General features: G+C 42.4%; 8 protein-coding genes across 8 annotated transcripts; 5 read left to right on the top strand and 3 right to left on the bottom strand.

Moving 5' to 3' along the window:
- Positions 1-72: 72 nt before the first annotated feature.
- On the top strand, positions 73-893 carry EAF02_011819 (uncharacterized protein; the record flags this gene model as incomplete). The annotated part of the gene is made up of 4 exons (XM_038907866.1): positions 73-139; positions 206-225; positions 321-408; positions 475-893. The coding sequence occupies 4 exons, from the start codon at positions 73-75 to the stop codon at positions 891-893; spliced, it is 594 nt and encodes a 197-aa protein (XP_038752375.1).
- Positions 894-2,218: 1,325 nt separating this feature from the next.
- Positions 2,219-4,007, bottom strand: EAF02_011818 (uncharacterized protein; the record flags this gene model as incomplete). Its single annotated transcript, XM_038907865.1, has 7 exons — positions 2,219-3,094; positions 3,149-3,317; positions 3,440-3,536; positions 3,592-3,613; positions 3,671-3,771; positions 3,844-3,877; positions 3,975-4,007. 7 exons carry the CDS (start codon positions 4,005-4,007, stop codon positions 2,219-2,221), a joined length of 1,332 nt encoding a protein of 443 aa, XP_038752374.1.
- Positions 4,008-5,311: 1,304 nt separating this feature from the next.
- On the bottom strand, positions 5,312-6,058 carry EAF02_011817 (uncharacterized protein; the record flags this gene model as incomplete). The annotated part of the gene is made up of 1 exon (XM_038907864.1): positions 5,312-6,058. The coding sequence occupies one exon, from the start codon at positions 6,056-6,058 to the stop codon at positions 5,312-5,314; it is 747 nt and encodes a 248-aa protein (XP_038752373.1).
- A 1,444-nt stretch (positions 6,059-7,502) lies between these two features.
- Positions 7,503-8,433, top strand: EAF02_011816 (uncharacterized protein; the record flags this gene model as incomplete). The annotated part of the gene is made up of 2 exons (XM_038907863.1): positions 7,503-7,515; positions 7,580-8,433. 2 exons carry the CDS (start codon positions 7,503-7,505, stop codon positions 8,431-8,433), a joined length of 867 nt encoding a protein of 288 aa, XP_038752372.1.
- Positions 8,434-8,775: 342 nt separating this feature from the next.
- Positions 8,776-9,519, top strand: EAF02_011815 (uncharacterized protein; the record flags this gene model as incomplete). The annotated part of the gene is made up of 1 exon (XM_038907862.1): positions 8,776-9,519. The coding sequence occupies one exon, from the start codon at positions 8,776-8,778 to the stop codon at positions 9,517-9,519; it is 744 nt and encodes a 247-aa protein (XP_038752371.1).
- A 40-nt stretch (positions 9,520-9,559) lies between these two features.
- On the top strand, positions 9,560-9,835 carry EAF02_011814 (uncharacterized protein; the record flags this gene model as incomplete). The annotated part of the gene is made up of 1 exon (XM_038907861.1): positions 9,560-9,835. The coding sequence occupies one exon, from the start codon at positions 9,560-9,562 to the stop codon at positions 9,833-9,835; it is 276 nt and encodes a 91-aa protein (XP_038752370.1).
- Positions 9,836-11,910: 2,075 nt separating this feature from the next.
- Positions 11,911-12,390, top strand: EAF02_011813 (uncharacterized protein; the record flags this gene model as incomplete). The annotated part of the gene is made up of 1 exon (XM_038907860.1): positions 11,911-12,390. One exon carries the CDS (start codon positions 11,911-11,913, stop codon positions 12,388-12,390), a length of 480 nt encoding a protein of 159 aa, XP_038752369.1.
- A 928-nt stretch (positions 12,391-13,318) lies between these two features.
- Positions 13,319-16,018, bottom strand: EAF02_011812 (uncharacterized protein; the record flags this gene model as incomplete). The annotated part of the gene is made up of 1 exon (XM_038907859.1): positions 13,319-16,018. The coding sequence occupies one exon, from the start codon at positions 16,016-16,018 to the stop codon at positions 13,319-13,321; it is 2,700 nt and encodes an 899-aa protein (XP_038752368.1).
- Between the last annotated feature and the right edge of the window lie 2,336 nt (positions 16,019-18,354).

Raw genomic sequence — 18,354 nt, 5'->3', positions numbered from 1 at the left:
AAATATATACAAAAATCATCATTGTAACCAAGAAGAATTCAAAACGAAATACACATAGATTCATAAGAAAATATGGCAGATGTAGAAGAATCCACTGCGCCGGCAGAAATTCAATCAAGAAATGTTGTTTATTGTGGAGGTAGGTTTACAAATGAATGAACGACCCCGCTATCTTGATTTCATGAAGGCTAATCACAGAGAATAGTTTGTTCGTTACCACCTGAGGTAGGCATTACTCTTATACTTCATGGGGCTTGGGGCTTAACTTGAACAAAGGGATGAGGATACCAAGGACAAGATCATTAACAAAAAGCAATTAGTATTGCGAATACGGCGGCACAGTAAAGAAATGTCAAGAATGGCTCGAGAAGAAATATCCCACCATGTACGAGCGATTATGGTCTGAAGGTATAGCTCACTTTCTCTCTTGCTCCACATGTGCTGCATGCTAAATTTTAACTCTCCTCCTTCTAGATGCCCTCGCAGCAGCAACCTCAACCCTCAGCGTCGATGCCCAAAAACGCGCCGCCAAAGACGCCACCAAAAAAGCCGCCAAAGCCGAAGCTCTCGAAGCCAAGCAAAACGAAACTCTCGCGTCCTCCAAAATCCGCATCAAGCGCGTTGAGCGCAACAAACGCAAATACGTAACCGAAGTCCAGGGACTCGAAGCCTTTGGACTCGAGCTCAAAAAGGTTGCGAAGGAATTCGGATCTAGGTTCGCGACGGGAAGTAGTGTGACGAAGGTAGCAAGCGGAGGACAGGAAATCACGGTGCAGGGCGATGTGAGTGAAGATGTGAGGGAGTTTTTGATGAAGAATTATAAGAATATTCCGAAGAAAAATATTGTGCTTGAGGAGCCGAAGAAGAAGAAGGCGGAACCGGCGGAGGTCTAAAAGGGGGTTGGCGTTGAAAGAAACGAGCGGGTGGGAGCGTGGATTGGGTATGGTTGAGATTTCGAGGAATACATATACCATTATGAAATTCGTTTTATGGCATTGAAATATGCACAATCCTGCATTACACTATACAATGTGAGATTTGACAGGAAGGGAGGGAGGGAGTCGATGTTTCTCACTAGGTACTAGAAATACCCGAAAATACGAAACTCGACTCGCTACCTTGAAAATCAATCTCCGATAACATTTGGGACAATGAGACATGAATGTTTCAATTTGAGTGGAACAATGGCACTCCAACGTCAGAAAAGGAATTTACATATATCTTGAAGAACAAGAGGCAATCGCTTCTCGTGAATATGACAAACTCAATTTTATGTAAGATTACAACCTACCTAGACTACCTAGTATCATACCACTCTTCGGTTTCAGCAAGGCGAAAGTCTAGAAAAACGAAAGAATAAATACATGCGTGTAATACTATACAAAACCTATCTCAAAAATGTTCCTGAAACTAAATTATTATTTCAATTTCAGGTAGTCACAGTATCTAGAAAATATTATAATGTCCATGGATGTGTATCTAAGAAGGTATAATCACGTTGAACATACACTCATTTCTGTCATTGTTTTGTACAAGTCATCTCGTCTCAACCTCACAGAATCTGTATTTAGATCCATTATGGATCCTCAACTATTTAACCTTATATCATTTTGTCTCTTATGTTCTCTTAATCTCTCTTGACCCTCCCTACGTCTTTCATTCTGTTCTGCCGTCTCGCTTATTCTCCTTTTAAATTTGCAGCATTATTACAACCCCACCATAATTCGAGCAACCCCATCGTCTCTTCAAGGAGCAGCAAAGAAAAGAAATAGCCAAATAATCCATCATATCCCATAGCAACCCAGCCCTTCCATTCCTCCCATTACCCCATTACCCTACCCATATTTTTTCATAACGCCAATCCTGATTCAATACACGGATATCATAACCTCCCATCCATACTATATAATATCGTCGAATCCTAGCCATGCCAACCCAGCTCAATTCGTTTAACCCGGCTCACTGTTAAAAGTTGAAGTGGGCCTCTTGATTTGAAGATAAAACCTCTGGGACCAGCCAGCCCATAGAAAACATGATGAAGAAAACTCCCGCTGATTTACGCCATGCTTTGTCCAAGCCAATGTTTAGGCAGTCGAAGTCCGAGAAGATTGTTGTTATGTATAAAAAAGGCCGTGATATGAAAAAAAATATGACACACCCGAAAATTGAAAACTGCTCGAAATATCGCACGGTATTAAAGTCTGGTTTGGAAACCAACTTACTCTATGCTACTTTGGACCGACCTCCGAAGCTTTCGATTATAATTCTTCTTATCATCCACTGATCCCCAGAAGAGTTTGGAAGCTTCCACATTTACCAATGTCCGTGGATCGTATGGTGGTGAAACTTCCTCTAAAGCTTCAATGATAGACTCGATATGAGATTTTGCATCATCGGGGCGTTTGGGGGTATAGCAAGGTGTTCCATCAAGTCCAATCCGGTGATGAAATAATGGTGTCTGAAATTTGGCTCTTGGTTGCTCTTCTGGAAATCTTGGGCTGAAGTAGAGCTTAATATTGAATAGTCCGCCATCTAGATTGGTCATGGGGCGACCGAAATAGGTAATACTCCATACAAAAGGATTCTTATTGTCTAGTTCAATGTCCAGGGTTACGGACTTGTCCCTCTTGTATGCTTCAACCACTTGTTCGAATTGACGTTGAAGATTTGCTGCCACACCACTTTCCTTCTTCTGTGATAACAATCCTTCGGTAGCCCAATGAGCCGTCTCGGCATCCAAAGTGGTACGAATGAATCTCAATCGTCTCTCGAGCTCAGTGTAGTCGAACTTTCCCTCCATAATATTTCCACCACCCTCAAAGGGCATTCGAGCAAAAGGTTGAAGATCCTTAACCTCTTTTCTTGCTTTCTCTATAGCCGTCAAGTACGAATCATAATACCACAAGAACCTACGCTTGCAAAAATCTTTGAAGGGTTCGAATGCAACGGCAGAATCATCAAGTACATCTCGATCTAAGTCGCTGTCGCTATCCTCGCTTGGTGGAGTGTATGGTGGAGTTGTTCCTGCTGCGGAGATGTTCAAGTATTCCTCAAGACGTTGAATGACTGAGATTCGTAGAGTTTCATGGCGAATCTAGCCTTATCAGTACCAATACCAGTACAAAGAGCCTTGATAGTTCAAGCATACCTTTGCAGCATAATCCTTTTGGTTTTTCCTGTCATGGTCATCATTTGCCGTTTCGAAACCAGGTTCATTCTCGTAGGGATTGCTCGACATTAAACTCTGGATTGAGATTAAAATTGACTCAAGTCCCTGTGCCGATGACCACTCTTCTCCTCTTTCACCTCGCCATGTGCTATTGTACAATTTAGTTTCGGAGATCCAGAGGAATTGTACGAAGATTGTTAGTTACCCTAAAATTGATCTCAAAGCAAGTCAGTAAATGTTGAAAGTATCATGGCATAAAGGGTATCTTACAAACAGACTTTGCCTGTCGCATAAATATTGGGATTGAAACGACATCTTCCTCCATTTGTAGTTGTCGCAATAACACTAGGTGCTTTTGTGGGATAATCTACATGAACTTTTTCAGCTTCGAATTGATGTGCAACCCTTTCGCAAAATCGTACCTTTTCCAAATCTAACACCAAACTAGAGAAATGTCAGTATTCCATATGCAGAAAGAAACTTTTTATGAATTGGATAGACCAACATCGAAGAAACCAAATTCGTAAGGTGTAATCTGGTGGGGCCGATTATAATTGCTTTGACGCTTCGAACATCGATATCCCGACAAGCAACAGCGAGAGCTGTAGAATTAAATAGTTAGTAAAAGTTCAAGGAGAGAATAGTAAACTTCTGAAGAACATATATTGACTTACATAGATCTGGACCTCTCTGGATATCTGCCAACTCCTAAATCACCCAAAAAGTGTTGTCAGCCTTGCGCTTTCATTACCACTTTTGGCGCATATCGTGATATCATCACATGGGTTTGGCTTGATGAATTTACCTTCGCAATACGAATAACGGAGTGATTCGCCATGATTTCTGAAGTAAATTCTTCCAATATCTCTTGATGAGATATTATATTATTATTTCTGATTATGATCTTGAATTAATTACTGGAATATTGAAAGTATTGGAAGAAGTATGATAAAATGGTGAAGTTGTTGAAGGAAGGATTATGAAGTAATTTGGGCGGGGTTTCTGTTGGAAAGTGCTTCAGAGATTATGAAGGGAAGAGGTCACTAAATAAGCGGTGATGTTTGGCAGAATTCTATTTTCGCTCTAGTCAAATCATGAGGGGATGGGGAAATAGTGGGATACCTGGCTAGGCTTCCATGCGTGATGAGGCTGATTCTTATATTCCTCTTGATAAGCAGATGTGAGTTTTCTCTTATTCAATGGAAGAGAAGAGAAACTCCAAACAATTTATGATTATACTACTGCGAAGGTACCTACTAGTATTTATATTATTCCAACTTCCTTATTCTTCTAAATAATGCTAAGCTACCTATGTACACAGTCATCATGTATGAATACACAATAAGTCAATCCAGAGCATTTATGAACTGTCAGAATCGATGTCTACTTGATAGGCAAATGTCCATTTGGAAACTAGGAATCGTAACATCCTTCATTTCATCAATGACTTCTCTTTCTGTGGTCTGCTAGGTTGAAAGCTGCCTATTAAGTATATTCATAAGTATATTCATCATGAAGGAAGATTATCACCTCGAGAAAATCACCGAGTGGCCTATGGTCTTATGCCACACAACATATCACATGCGAGTAGAATTGATGCAACCATCCAAACAACAATCACTGGTACTGGCACTGGCACTATATATTCAGGTAGTGCTTATTCATGGAGATAACGGTTCATGATTTCTTATCAAAACCTTTTCTTGACTGGGCCAAGCAGAGCATATAGAAGATATCATGAGAAAGTGCTATCATCCATGGGAGAGGACATCAAGAGGCTTCTCAAACGTTTGCCATGTGTTCAGAGTCTTTCCGTATTATTGAAATGAAAACTCACAGATATCCTAGCACTTCAAAGAGTAATAAGGGTAATAAAAGTAAAAATAAAATATATTGCTTTCATCGTCATGATATCATTCTCATGCTTTGGGTATATTAAAGCCAACTTTCCGAAACCTTTCGGACCTTTCCTATCATACAAGGTATTGAAGACTATCCAGTCCCGCACTAGAATATATACAAAGTCTTCTTGGAAAACTGCGGTTGCCGACAGACTTTGAGTAAGTAGTGTATAGCCATCGAGATCATACCTGTATGCCCGCGTATACTGTGGCAGATTTGACCTCGTGTGCCTCATTTTGCTCAACAACATCCACCACTGCTGGCTTTCTGGGGGGCCAATTTAACATTTGTTTTCGAGCCTCCATAGCCAGGACCCTTCACTCCAGATCTCCTGTCATTCAAGTCATACTTTCCAGCTTCGATGTTCATGTATATCCTTTCTGCCACCCTTGCAAATGCATTTTCAACACCTTCACCACTCTTCGCACTTGTTTCAACATACTCTAATACGCCATTTCGCTTTGCCCAGGCGTCTGCCTCTTCCACGGTAACCTCTCGTTTGTTCTCCTCGCCTGTGGCCAAATCACTCTTGTTTCCTACCAACACAACAACTATATCCGGTTCAGCAATTTGTCGCAAATCATGTAGCCAGTCCGTAACATGTTCAAATGTTGGTCGCCTCGAGATGTCGAATACGAGCAGTGCGCCTGAAGCTCCACGAAAATAACTCCTCGTAACACTTTTATAAGTTTCTTGTCCTGCCGTATCCCATAAACTGAGCTTCATGTGTTTCTGTGGCACATCTGATTCTGTGGCTGCAGGTTTAGGTGCTGGCTCTTCATCTAGAGCGCTGGATTTTGGTTTAAATCCTTCTGAATTCGGTGGACCAACTGGGATAATTCGGGATCCAAATTCAACTCCAATGGTAACGTCATGGTGCGGAGAAAAACGCCCTTCGCAAAGTCGAATTGTGAGAGATGATTTTCCCGTTCCACTATCGCCAATGCAGACGAGCTTTGCAATATAATCCCATGATGTTGTAGACATTACTTGACGTTGGACGAGGAGGGGTGGTAGACTGGTGTTGGAAGGGCAGAACCCGTTTGAGCTTTACTAGGTAAGCTTGCGATATGGGATTAAAAAAAGACTGATACCCAGAACAATCAATGGACAATTTTAATAAACAATGTTGCTCTTGAAGATGTTGATGAATTGTAAGCGATTGTCAAATCCGAATTGGATAATAATTCGATAACAATGAGGTTTCTGAATAAATGATAGCTAGGATGTTTGGGTATGATAAAGTTGTAACTTGTCAGAGTTGTTTGTTGTATGGTAGTACAATCTCGTGGGCAGTTGAGAGTCGAGACAATGATGAGATTACTAGGGAGAGCTGGAGTGTTCATGGATCATTCATTGATTGACCCACCATACAAATACTGGTAGCTACTCCATCCATACCCAGTAGTACATAGGCACCTCTCTCTAATCACGTTAACGTTAACGTTAACCCAGTCATAAAGTGGCTTTCGGGAATGCAAGCGGAGGGAAAATCATTATCCTCTAGCGCCCAGCCGTTATATTTTCGGATTGGAGAAGTCGGCCGGGTTGGTTGGGGGCGGTGAACAAAGGAAAGGATTCTGGAGATGGATGTTTTGGTATCTACGAGGGAGCGAGGAGTGATCATGCAATGCAATCTTCACCATCACTCGATTGACTCACCAGTATCAGGTAAACAAATAATGAATATATACGAGTAGATTCATTGCATTCTTACATCCTTGCTCCTTCCTTCTTTCTCTCTTCTCTCTTCTCCCCTCATCTCTCTCTCTCTTCTCTCTCTCTCTCTCTCTCTCTCTCTCTTCTCTTCTCCTTTCTCTTCTCGTCATACACCTCTTGCAGAGACCAAGGAATTCTTCATCAGCCAAACCCAAAGATTTACACTCTCGCATAACTCGACGTCCTATCCTTTCCCATCATATCCTATCCTTATCTGGAGGACGAGTTCATTCTACCTATCCATTCTCCCTAGATCCCCATGCGGTATGGTACGCCTGCCTCGTGATTTTATATGATTCACGACTGAGGCTCCCGGCACTCCGCTATCATAAGTCTTGACTCGCCCACAGCAACCCCCAGCACGCAAGCAAGTGACTGATATCTCACAATATTATCCTTCACGGGGCATCCATTATTGTTCTAAACCAGGTCTTGCCCATACAAATACCCTCTACAGTATTCACTTCCAATACCGACTTGGAATACCTAATCACAAGCTTTATATCATTCATCGGTTACAAGATACCCTACCAACCCCAGACTACAACTGATCTACCGCACTGCAGCCTGCGAGTACCGTTTCAAGCTCTCACAAAAGACCCACAAGACTGCGCAGTACTGTAGATAGAGAGTCCTTATCAATAACCTCGACTCCTCAACTTCATCGCAGACAAAATATTCCAACACACAACTTTGTTCTTGAGGGTCGAAGATGTTTTCAGAATGTAAGTAAACTTGCTCACTTGCCCCATTTGCCTTGTGCATTCATTTAACCATTATATCATCCAGATGCTTCGCGCTTCTTAGCTCAGTCACAGTCTCGATTCTCCAATTTCGTCCAACAGGATAACGAAATCCCAACTCGAAGTCCAAATGAACGTTATCAACGGTCGCAGCCTTTACGAAGTTCCAGACACCAAAGAGGACTAGGAAATCCTTATCAGTCATCACATCTCCCAAACTTTGGATTTACCTCTCGATATTCCCAAGCTCCGCCTGATGCCCCGTTATTTCACAGCGCCTTGAATGATTTTCAGGAAGAAGATGAGGAAGAGGAACGAGAGAGGGAGACTGCAGATTTCTTTGCGCTTCAACGATCACGGAGGGTTTTTGCACCTACGAGAGAACTGGAAGAAAGCGAGGAAACAGAGCGCGACGGGAGTGATATAGCTCTGGGGAATAGTAAAGATGATGGAATCGCAGGTGATCATCGGGAACGTCCACGAGGAATCAAAAGTAGTTGGAAGGGCGGTATCCGAAGTACAAGAGAGCGAGGCCACACACCGGAAACAGTTGGGGAAGAACATGATGACGAAAGCAGGCGACCAAGCAGTCAGGGAAGCAGTAGTAAAGGAAAGGGAAGAATGGTCGATATTGGACTAGAATCTACAATTGCCGACAGCTTACCGCCAAGTGAACCGGATTATGATATGGGTGACGATAATCCACCAGCATTTCAACAATTCAAATCTGGGCCAAAATCTGGCACAACCCGATTTACAGATGAATCCATCAGAGGCAATGAGAGAGATATCGAGTCGCAACAATTACCTGGTTCGCGATTCCCCATGCGACCGAATGAAGTGGAGATTGTTCCAGTAGCAATTCCTACACTCAGACGAACTGGAAGGGCCAAAGCATGACATGTTTTTGGGGGTCATTATTTTTGATATGCTTGGCTTCACTTTTCGCAACTTTCTTCCTAATCTTTCTCCACACATCAACGCCTGACGGAGTGCTCGGAGACACGATATATACCACTCTCCATTCTTCATTCCATCTATTCGCAGTCGATACCCTGGCATCAATAATTGTATCATTCATCTGGCTTGCGTTACTGCGGTCTTTCGTTCGTCCATTGGTATTCCTGATTGTTCTCGCGGTACCAGTCATACTGTTTTCGTTCTCACTGTATCCTATGGTGTCCGCTGTATGAAAGGGGTCAAACGATCGAACTGGTGTACAAGATAGGGCTAGTGAGAGGGATGTCGGTTAGACCTGGAGCTCTTGCTTTGCTTTGGCTATACACTATTTATAAAGGACGTCAATCATTGACCAAAGCAATCAGCATTCTAGAGTTTGCGTCGAGAATTCTTGCTTCGAATCCTGGTCTGCTCGCGTTGGGATTCGCTACGCTGGGGTCGGTTATAGTATGGACATGGATATGGTTAGGAATGTTTACGAGGGTATTTTTGGGTGGTCATCTCTCGAAGTCAGGGCTGAGTTTCATTATTGATGCAACAACTTGGTGGCTTGGTGTATATTTCGTAATGATGTACATCTGGACTCTTTCCGTGATTGGGGGTATTCAGCGAACTACCACTGCTGCAACAGTTTCTCAATGGTATTATCACCGTAATGCGCAGACAGGAGCTTCATCTCGAGAAGTTGTTGCGGCAGCATTCTATCACTCGACGAATACGATATTCGGTACCATATGTCTATCATCATTAATAGCTCTCTTGATTAAGCTTCCTCTCCTCGTGTTTCCACGACGATTGGTGGCGGCTATTTCGATAATTGCATACTCTTTTGTACCAGCACCAGTGACAGCATTGCTCAATCCTCTTACCCTCACCTATGCTGCTATCCACTCACAACCTCTTCAAACTTCCGCAAGAGGTCTAAGTCAAATGACATTCCTCACACCTCAAGCTCCTACAACCACGTTAACCCACGATCCTTCTCTTTCTCGAACTCACGCCACAACACCTTACTTACTGCCTTAACCGTCTAGCTAAACTGCTTCTTCATGCAACCCGTATCATTATGTCCATGGCCCTTGGTTTCGGTGGTTGGGTAGCAACTGCTCGTCAATTGTCTATCAGTATGCCCGAAGGTCCTGGTCTCAAAGGAAGTGCATATGCATATGTTGTGGGACTTGTTGCTGGATTCATCGGCTGGGGTGTGCTTGGGGCTATGGAGGGGGTACTCAGTGGAGTTGTGGATGCGACGGTTGTCTGTTGGGGAAGTGAGAAAGGAATGGCTAACGGTGGAGCATATTGCTTGGAGGCGGGCTATTTGTTTGGTGATGATAGGGAGTAGCGAGTAATGATCAAGGAATGTAGTAGGGAAATGGAGGAAGAACGATGGATTTGTATTGATTTGAGTTAATTGGGGGTGTATGGAGCTTGGAGCATGGTACATATTTGGATGGGTGTATGGAGCATAGGTCATTATATGATCAGATGGCATGACATGACTTAGCATGACATAGCGGTTTTTTTTAGCATGACGGAATTGATTAATGAGAGCATTTAATGATTATATCATATATACATATGTATCATGCAAATGAAATTAGAGGTCAGTGTTCTTGAATAGGTTGAATCATGAGCGACAGTCAGAGCTTAGCGAAACTACCTATTTCTTGTATCTTTAATCTGGGCGGATTTGATAGTGTGATATAATGTGATATTATAGTTTCTCAAGTGATTATATTCCTCATCTCCATCTCATATTTTCCCTCCATGAATTTACATCTCAATCTAATCTAATATTCTCCTTTCTATTTCTCTCTCTCTTTCCCCTTTCTCTTGGAAATACTCTAGTTCTTATTTTATTGTTATTTATCGATTCTTTTGATTTGAGATGTATATATATGTACATATATACATATAAGTTCACCCCATCACGCGTGGCATATACAGATACATATAAATATAAATATAATATATAAGCGAAAGCAGATATGCGGGTAGCCATCGAAACACGAGGCGGGTTGAAGTATAGCTACGAGCGAGGGTGTGAGGTGAGAGGTGAAGAGAGGGGGTTATTGTTTAAAGTCTGGTGGGTGGGGCAGGTTAGGGGGTGATCTGATGTTATGTGATATGATGAAGGCTAAGGGGACAATTGTGATTGTGATTGTGAGTTAGATGAGGGGAGTAGTCTATATGTATATAGATATGCAGAATGTATTTATCTAGAATACTACTGTAGTAAAATGAATGTATCAATACATTTCCGCACCAACCATCTCAAAAGACATGCAAACCTCAACGCCCAGATTCCTATTCCTTTTTCCTTCCTCTTCCTCTTCGTCTTCCCCTTCCTCCCTCACTCCGATATCGCCATCAACCCCCTTCCATTCACCACATATCACGTTACACAACTCCTAAAAGTCATCTCGGCCGTTTGTTTTGTTTTCACCGTCACGTTCATGCCATACGTACTATAGCATAGCACAACATAGCACAACATAACTACACTACACTACCTATCTATCTTCGATATGTTTCCGAGGACGAGAAGAAAAACACATATCGCCGACTGATTTTCTTTCTTGCATGCGCGTGGGAGTTTTGAGATATGTGTTTGTGTTTTTCGATGAGTTGGTTGATTGGTTGGTTTGTGTATGCATGCATGTTATGGGGATAATGATGAGAGGAAGATTGCTAGATGATGATGAGGAATATAGTGATGGAGGATGATAAGCTGTGTTCTGGTGGATAGGAAGGGTGAATGAAGGAAGGAAAGAAGAATGTGTACGAAACTGAATAATTTGTCGGTAGAGGGAAATCACTACAGTTATGATTACCTGCGATATCGATGCATATATGATATGATACTAAATGTGATCGCTTAGAAAGAAGGGGACTTGAATTCGTATATGTATACATGCATGCATAATGGATTGAGAACTCAGACTCAATTCCGATAGGAATTAAGACTCAAAAGTACATTTTCGGAATGCGTCTTACTTACCGGGGAAATGGATGGAGATTTGGATGGTTTTTCGGAAGCTGAATGCGTAGTTGTTTGTTTGTTTGTTTGCACGTGTCTCGTGTCGAATATCCTTTTTTGTTCTTCTGTTGAAGTATTGAGCTCGTAAATTGGGTTTTTAGGGGGGCGGGGATGAGAGGGGAATTAATAATCTGTATTCCCTTTCGTAATGTTTAATATATATTGACATCTCATCTCACTTCTGCTCTATTTATTTACTGAAGATATATATCGTCATCGCCAAAGTTCCATATTTTGACACATTCTTTTCACAATTGTATGGCAAGAGATACATATACATACTTCTTCATCGAATATATCACCTTTCCATTTCTTGCCTACAGCATACATAAACATACAACACCAACCCTATCTAATCGAGCATAACACAACTCATCATGGCCTTCACAACACGCTCATTCTCTTTCATCTCCCTCTCCCATCCATCCTCGTCTCTATCTCCCTACTCACCACTTGCATCCTCCAAATCTCGCTCCAAACAGCCCAGATATCCTCGAAAAAATAGATCAAAATCAAAATCTAGGCGCAACGACCGCAATGAACAAGAACAAGAACGAGAACTCCTCACTGAGATATCCCAAGGGGGAAAAGATGAAGAGTGTCCGTGTCCTAGCTGTATGTATCCAGATGTAGATAGCGGGGGAAGTGCATCTTCCTCATCCTCGTCATCCTCGTCATCATTCGACAATCATGATATCGATTCAGAGGAGAGTTCCAATCTTGCAGGAGTGGAAAATGGAGGTATATTTCTCGAGCGGCGGAAAAGAAGACGGGAAGGAGGGCGCGAGTTGAAGATGAAGTGGGGATTGGCTTGGTTGGGGGGGAGGGGGATGCGGGGGAGAGGATACGGATATTGATGCGGATATGGATGTGGGGAAATAAATACCTATGCTAGAGTTTCTTGAGATAGGATGGGATGGGATGGGATGAGATGAGATGGAGATTGAGATTGAGCGGGGAAGTAAAATAAATTGATGACGGTTGGAAGGTGACAAGAGGAGTGGGTAGTGATGGCGAGACCAGTGATGATACGGAGACACGAATTTTCGAGGGGAGATTCGAATGCGAGAATGAAAGAGGGATAAATGAATGCTAGGACCTGTTCGTCTGGTGCTAGTGGTGTTGGGTATCTAGTGTACTAGGTACCCAGGTATTCCATAATAATACGTCACAAAAGGAAATGAGACAGGAGGTATATAAATAATTATAATCATAAATGTATAAATAGAACTCAAACCAATCGTGTCTTGATCATATCAACCCATCCATCTCCCGCCTCCACTCTGGGTATGAAAGATCCTATATCCTAAACAATCGATATTCATTCCCGTAAGCGACTTCGCATAATCGAGGTGTCTGTTCATCTATATTGTAATGTGTATAATACACTACTCAATACTCACTAATTCCCCTTTATCTCGATGAACACTCGCTCATCTATCTTACATGATATACACTACCTACACTACCATCAAGAGTAAGAAATAGGTAACTGATAGGATAAAGATTAAATTCATCTTTCACATCTGAACAAGCTGACATTTATCTATGGTATCTATAAATTTATTCAATCTAATCCCAAAAAGCTAATCTAATCTAATCTAATCATCTAACGATATGATATTTGTCCCGAATCCGGGATTCAAATGTAATTCTATATGGTATCTTTCGCAACAAACCCAAGTCCCTTATATACTATCCATAACCCATCCGATCCGTTACTTCCTTTGATGCATTTTATTTATCCTTTCCCGCACACGTGTATGTATGAATTCATCTCCTCATCTACGCAGCCAGTAGATCACCCCCTTTTCCCCATTTACTCTCCTCTTCCATATCCGCCTCTGGAGTCTTGACTCCATATGCATCTAACAATTTGATACATCCCTTGTGTCCCCCGGTCCACGCATCTCCAGCAGGACTTACATCCCTATCGTCTTTTGCATCGGGGGCGGCACCGTGATTGAGGAGGATCTTGGCGATATTCTCATGACCTCTCGCACACGCATCGTGGAGTGGAGTCTTTCCCTCCTCATCCCTGAGGATGGGATCCGCGCCTCGCTGCAGAAGGAATTTTGTCGATTTGGGGAGATTCTTGCGGATGGTCCACACCAGCGGGGTGGTGAAGTGATGATCTGGACAGTCGATATCGGCACCGTGAGCAAGGAGTAATTTCGACATGTCGAGGTTGTTGTAGGAGATGGCAAGACCGAGCGGTGTGCCTTCGCGAGGTCCATTTTGGTAATCGGTGGTTCCGCCTTTGTGGTTGGGGTCGGCGCCTTTCTGGAGGAGGATCTTGGCGACTGAGGTGTTTCCACAGTGCACGGCCCAGTGGAGAGCAGTGAGTCCGAAGGAGTCTTCAACGTCGATGTAGGTGCTGCTGTTCTTGAGAAGGATCTCGGCAACCCACCAGGTGTTGCATACAGCTGAGATGTGAAGGGCGGAGAAATGAACATTTTGGATGGCGGAGAAGTTGGTCATGTGGCGGTGCTTTTTGAAGTAGAGGAGCCAGGTACGGCGGAGATCGCAGTTGCGACGGAAGAAATGACGGTCGAGGGCGTAAGATTTCATCATGCGGGATCCGGCAATGTTGCTGTGGTTGATCCAGTAGATGAGAGGATATTGAAGACTGTCCTCTGAGGAAGGTTGATCTTGCAATGAAGAGAGTGGAACATCTTCGAGACTTTCGAGATAATACTTCCAATCTCTGGTTGTGTATTTGAGAGCTCTGAAAGCTGCCTTTTCGTGTTCAAACTCGAGATCCGAGGAGAAGATACCGGCTGTTTCGTGGTTGAGGAGATATTCCTTTGCGGAGCGGTGGACAAAGTATGGGTGATCGCGGTGTAATGATAAGAATGATCCACATAATTCCACAGCATCCAAAACAATGTCTTCATCGTCCATGGCTGCTGCAGGGAAAGCTGCCATGACAGCAAGTTCGCGAAGACTGAGAGGTCTGAAAGCGATACCAACTGCACGGAAGACTGAAAAGGCCTTTTGTTGATCTTCTTCACCCAACTTCAAAACTCCCTCGAGGATTCTGGCATATAATGCATCAAGTCCAGTAGGGAATTTTCCAAGCACAAGCTTGACATTGATGAATGAAACGTTCTTTTTCAAGAGTTCCTTGCAAGCAAGAGAGATGAAAAGGAAATTTCCTTCAGCTTTCGCCCTCAATTTATCAGCGACAAATTGTTTCAATGGTGCATCAAATCTCTTCTTGGTAGCCAAGATGTCAACCTTGTGAGTGATGAATGTATCGACAGCCTTGCTCATCTCAGTGGCAGACTCTTCCAAGTCTACGACCCAGGATAACTTCAAGTACTCCTCGATCTTTGTTTCATTTCGACTAGTAAAGATCCATTTGACATTGCAAAGTCCGTCAACGTTGGACGCAATGTATGTACTAGCGAGCTTGAGGAAAACATCCAAAGATTCCTCGGTGCATTCATCGAGACCATCGATGATCAGGTAGAGGTTTCGTGTGGTCGAAGCTTCGAGTACTCGTGTCAAAGCAGTCCAAACTCCCTCGATGGTGGAAAACATTTGAGGTCCATGACGTTTGAAGTCTTCCAACAACACATTTCGAGAGCTTTGTTTCAGAACTTGATGAAGAACGGTCTTGAGCGCATGTAATGTTGAGTTTCTTTGATCTGTGTTGTTGTCACAGAAAAAGTAGGCAATTTGGTCACAAGGGTTTTGAGCGACCTGTTTGGAGAGTGTGTCGACAAGGTACATAGAAAGCATGGTTTTACCCTTTCCTGCTTGTCCATGAACCCACAGCAAGTCGGATTGATCACTCTCAATCACAGACTTGTAACTCTTGTTGTTGAGGATCCAGTCGCATGATTTACTCAAGAGACGATCCGTACGAGCTTCGATTTCTCTTCTTCCAATAAGTGGATTGATGACAGTGAGTGCATTCAAAACCTCATTGCTGGCTGCTACATCTTGTGGCGATGCCTTGCCAAATCCACGGACCTTTCTGTGCTGGGTGGTAACGATGTCGTTGATTTGACGGGTGAGTTGTCCCTTTTCCATCTCACAGGTGCTGAGCATGGTCGACAACAGACTTGATACTGCATCCTCGTGAATCGAAAGTTCTTTCCTGAACTGTGATACATCCCACTTCCTGCAAGCCAACCAATCGATCTTTTCGATGATTCTGGAGAATTCTTCGTGAGACCATAAAGATCCCTTGGTGGTGATACCGTTTAACCTGCATCCTTGGTGCACAAATCTCTCTATACAGTGTTGGCATGCACTAATAACTTGCATCATCAAACCACGTTGAGCTCCAAATGATGGATCACTCAAGAATCTCTCGATGCCGTCGAGACGCTTGTGAAGGTTGGATAGAACTTGTGCAACATCCCCAAAGACTGGGTTTGCCTTTTTCGAATCGTCGATTGCTGTGAATGCGTTTCTAAGGATTCCAACTCCATGAATGACCTCGCCGAAACTGAAACCGAATGGAATGGCCATGATTGCTATATCTGTTGTAGAGGGAGGTATCTGAGGAGCTTTTCACTACCGGTGTTGTAAAACGAGTTTTAAAGTTTGGTATTATATATGTATATTGAAAAAGTTATGAGTATAGAATGTGAAAGGTAGATCAAGTTGGTGCCAGAGATTGACAGAATGGACGTCCGTGAAGCTTAAAGAAGCCTCTTGAATAATCGTGATATAATAATTTCTTGTGAAGTGTCATTCGGGCCGTGGTGGCGTACTTTGAATGGACCTTTGGAGATTGATTGTGATATGAACTTATCACAACTGATATGATCACTCCTTTCTTAAGTGAAAAGGCGGAAAGTTAAAGCTGCCTGATATAGAGATAAAGAAAGGAGGGATAGGTGTGATATATATAAATGATGAATGGAGATAGCATTGCCGTGGTATGTCTTGATTACATTACTCTTTTAAGATAGGACCCACCGAGTGTTTTGAATCGTAGGAATGTACTCCGTATATTTTCAATGCATTAGTGTCCAACGGATTAGAATGAAATTGGGAAAACCAACGAGTAAATCCACATGTTACCTTACCGACCACTTGAGTTATGAAGCGCGACGACCGAAGATAAGTCATTGACAATAAGCATAATCCACTCGGTACAACAAATTTTTCTTCAAAAAGGTCGGAAATAATGACCAGTAGGGTTACCTGACACAACGAGCCAGGTTTACCGATGCCATCTTATCAATTTACTCCACTATTGTTGATATCCTAATGGATTAGTTTGATACCAACCTTTACTAGAGAATTAGGGGTCCGCTTATCTTCCGGCTTCTCTTCGCGCTACTTTTCAAAATCACCATTATTATTCGCTCAAATTCCAAGCAAAGCACAAAATGAAGGGGTAAGAATGCACATAGGGACAGGATAGCAATGGACAGACAATGGGACCGTCAAAACAACGCAACAAAGATAGAAAGTTCACATGTTTATCTCTTTACATGTATATGATTACTTGATTTGTCTCTCTTGCGGTATCGAAAAAACCCAAAAAATCCAGGAAATTGTAGATTAGATTGAAGATCATGAGAAAATCAAGATTCAAAGGGTTCAAAAAAAGAAGATTTACACTTTCAACGCCTTTTTTGAAATTCTTTGCATATTTTACTTGCATCGGCATACTTGTAAAAGGAAAGTTAATTATCAATAAAGTAACTGTTTGAAGGAATAACACATGGGTATAATGCATATTACCTAGGTAAGTTTTCACATTATCAAGCATATCTACGTCATTGTATCCATAATATGGCGAATTTGGTTGTTCTTCGCTACGCAATATGATCCTTCCGTGAGACCCTCAGAAAGAGGAAACTAAGGGGTTCCTCTTTTTCGTGCGATGTATTGATTCGGCTCAGCCCAGTTAAATGTCTCGAGAAATAATCGTGCGGAGGCACCTCGTAGGGAGTAAAAATCGGTGGGAAGTCAGCTCAGGTCAGACCGCTCAAATTCCGCCTTTCTCAGCTAAATTCTAACTTCTAACGTGATTTGACCCACTCAAAACTACATGATATGATATCCCCCCAAAATATTCGATATGCATTGGTGTACAATGAATAGTGTGCACTGCCTGTAACTGCGAACTAGCTACTAACTACTCAAACAGATTCGAAATACGAAACCAATCAGATTACTAAATCTTGCATTCACGACAATTTTTCGCAAATTAAACTCATTTTCATCTTTTCAGCATGAGAGTAGACCCGGTCAAACAGTAGGTACTTAAAAATTCCTGCATTAGTTGCCGAGCAAGATAGGAGACCTAGGGATGGGATGAATGAATCGTATGAAACCAATGAACCGCCTTTCCGACCCGATAACCAATCGTTCGGGAAACCGCATCAATCTTTCTCCACTAGAAGAAAGATACAACTCAGAGGTTTAATGCTCAATGCTTAAAAAAAGGATCCGAAGGAAGGACAGAGTAAACAAGCCAGCTGTGCAAGATTGTGTTCTGATTGCGTGCATGCATATAAAATATTAATAATGGGACCTCATAAATGAGTTGCGGTAAGGCTTGGCTCAATATCTATCTTCTGATGGCTTCATCAAAATGTCTGCATGGTAGGTAAAGTTGAATAAAAATTCTCATCATCAATTCTCAATATCAACATCCACTATGCTTGCAACATGTGCTAGATCGTGAGTTGGACTTGACCGTGATGGAGATCATGACAATACGCAGCAGAGGAGGAAGATGGATACCTATTATCCTTTGAGCCAATCAGTAATCACACTGGTCGATATTTAATCAGATAATCTCCATTTAATAGCTCGTATCAATCCCGATGTCATTCTTTCTTGAA

This window comes from Botrytis sinoallii, assembly GCF_014898435.1.
Source record: "Botrytis sinoallii strain Bc 23 chromosome Unknown BSIN_036, whole genome shotgun sequence".
NCBI lineage: Eukaryota > Fungi > Ascomycota > Leotiomycetes > Helotiales > Sclerotiniaceae > Botrytis > Botrytis sinoallii.
The sequence above is the reverse complement of the archived record's forward strand: the minus strand, read 5'-3'. Positions and strand labels throughout refer to the sequence as shown.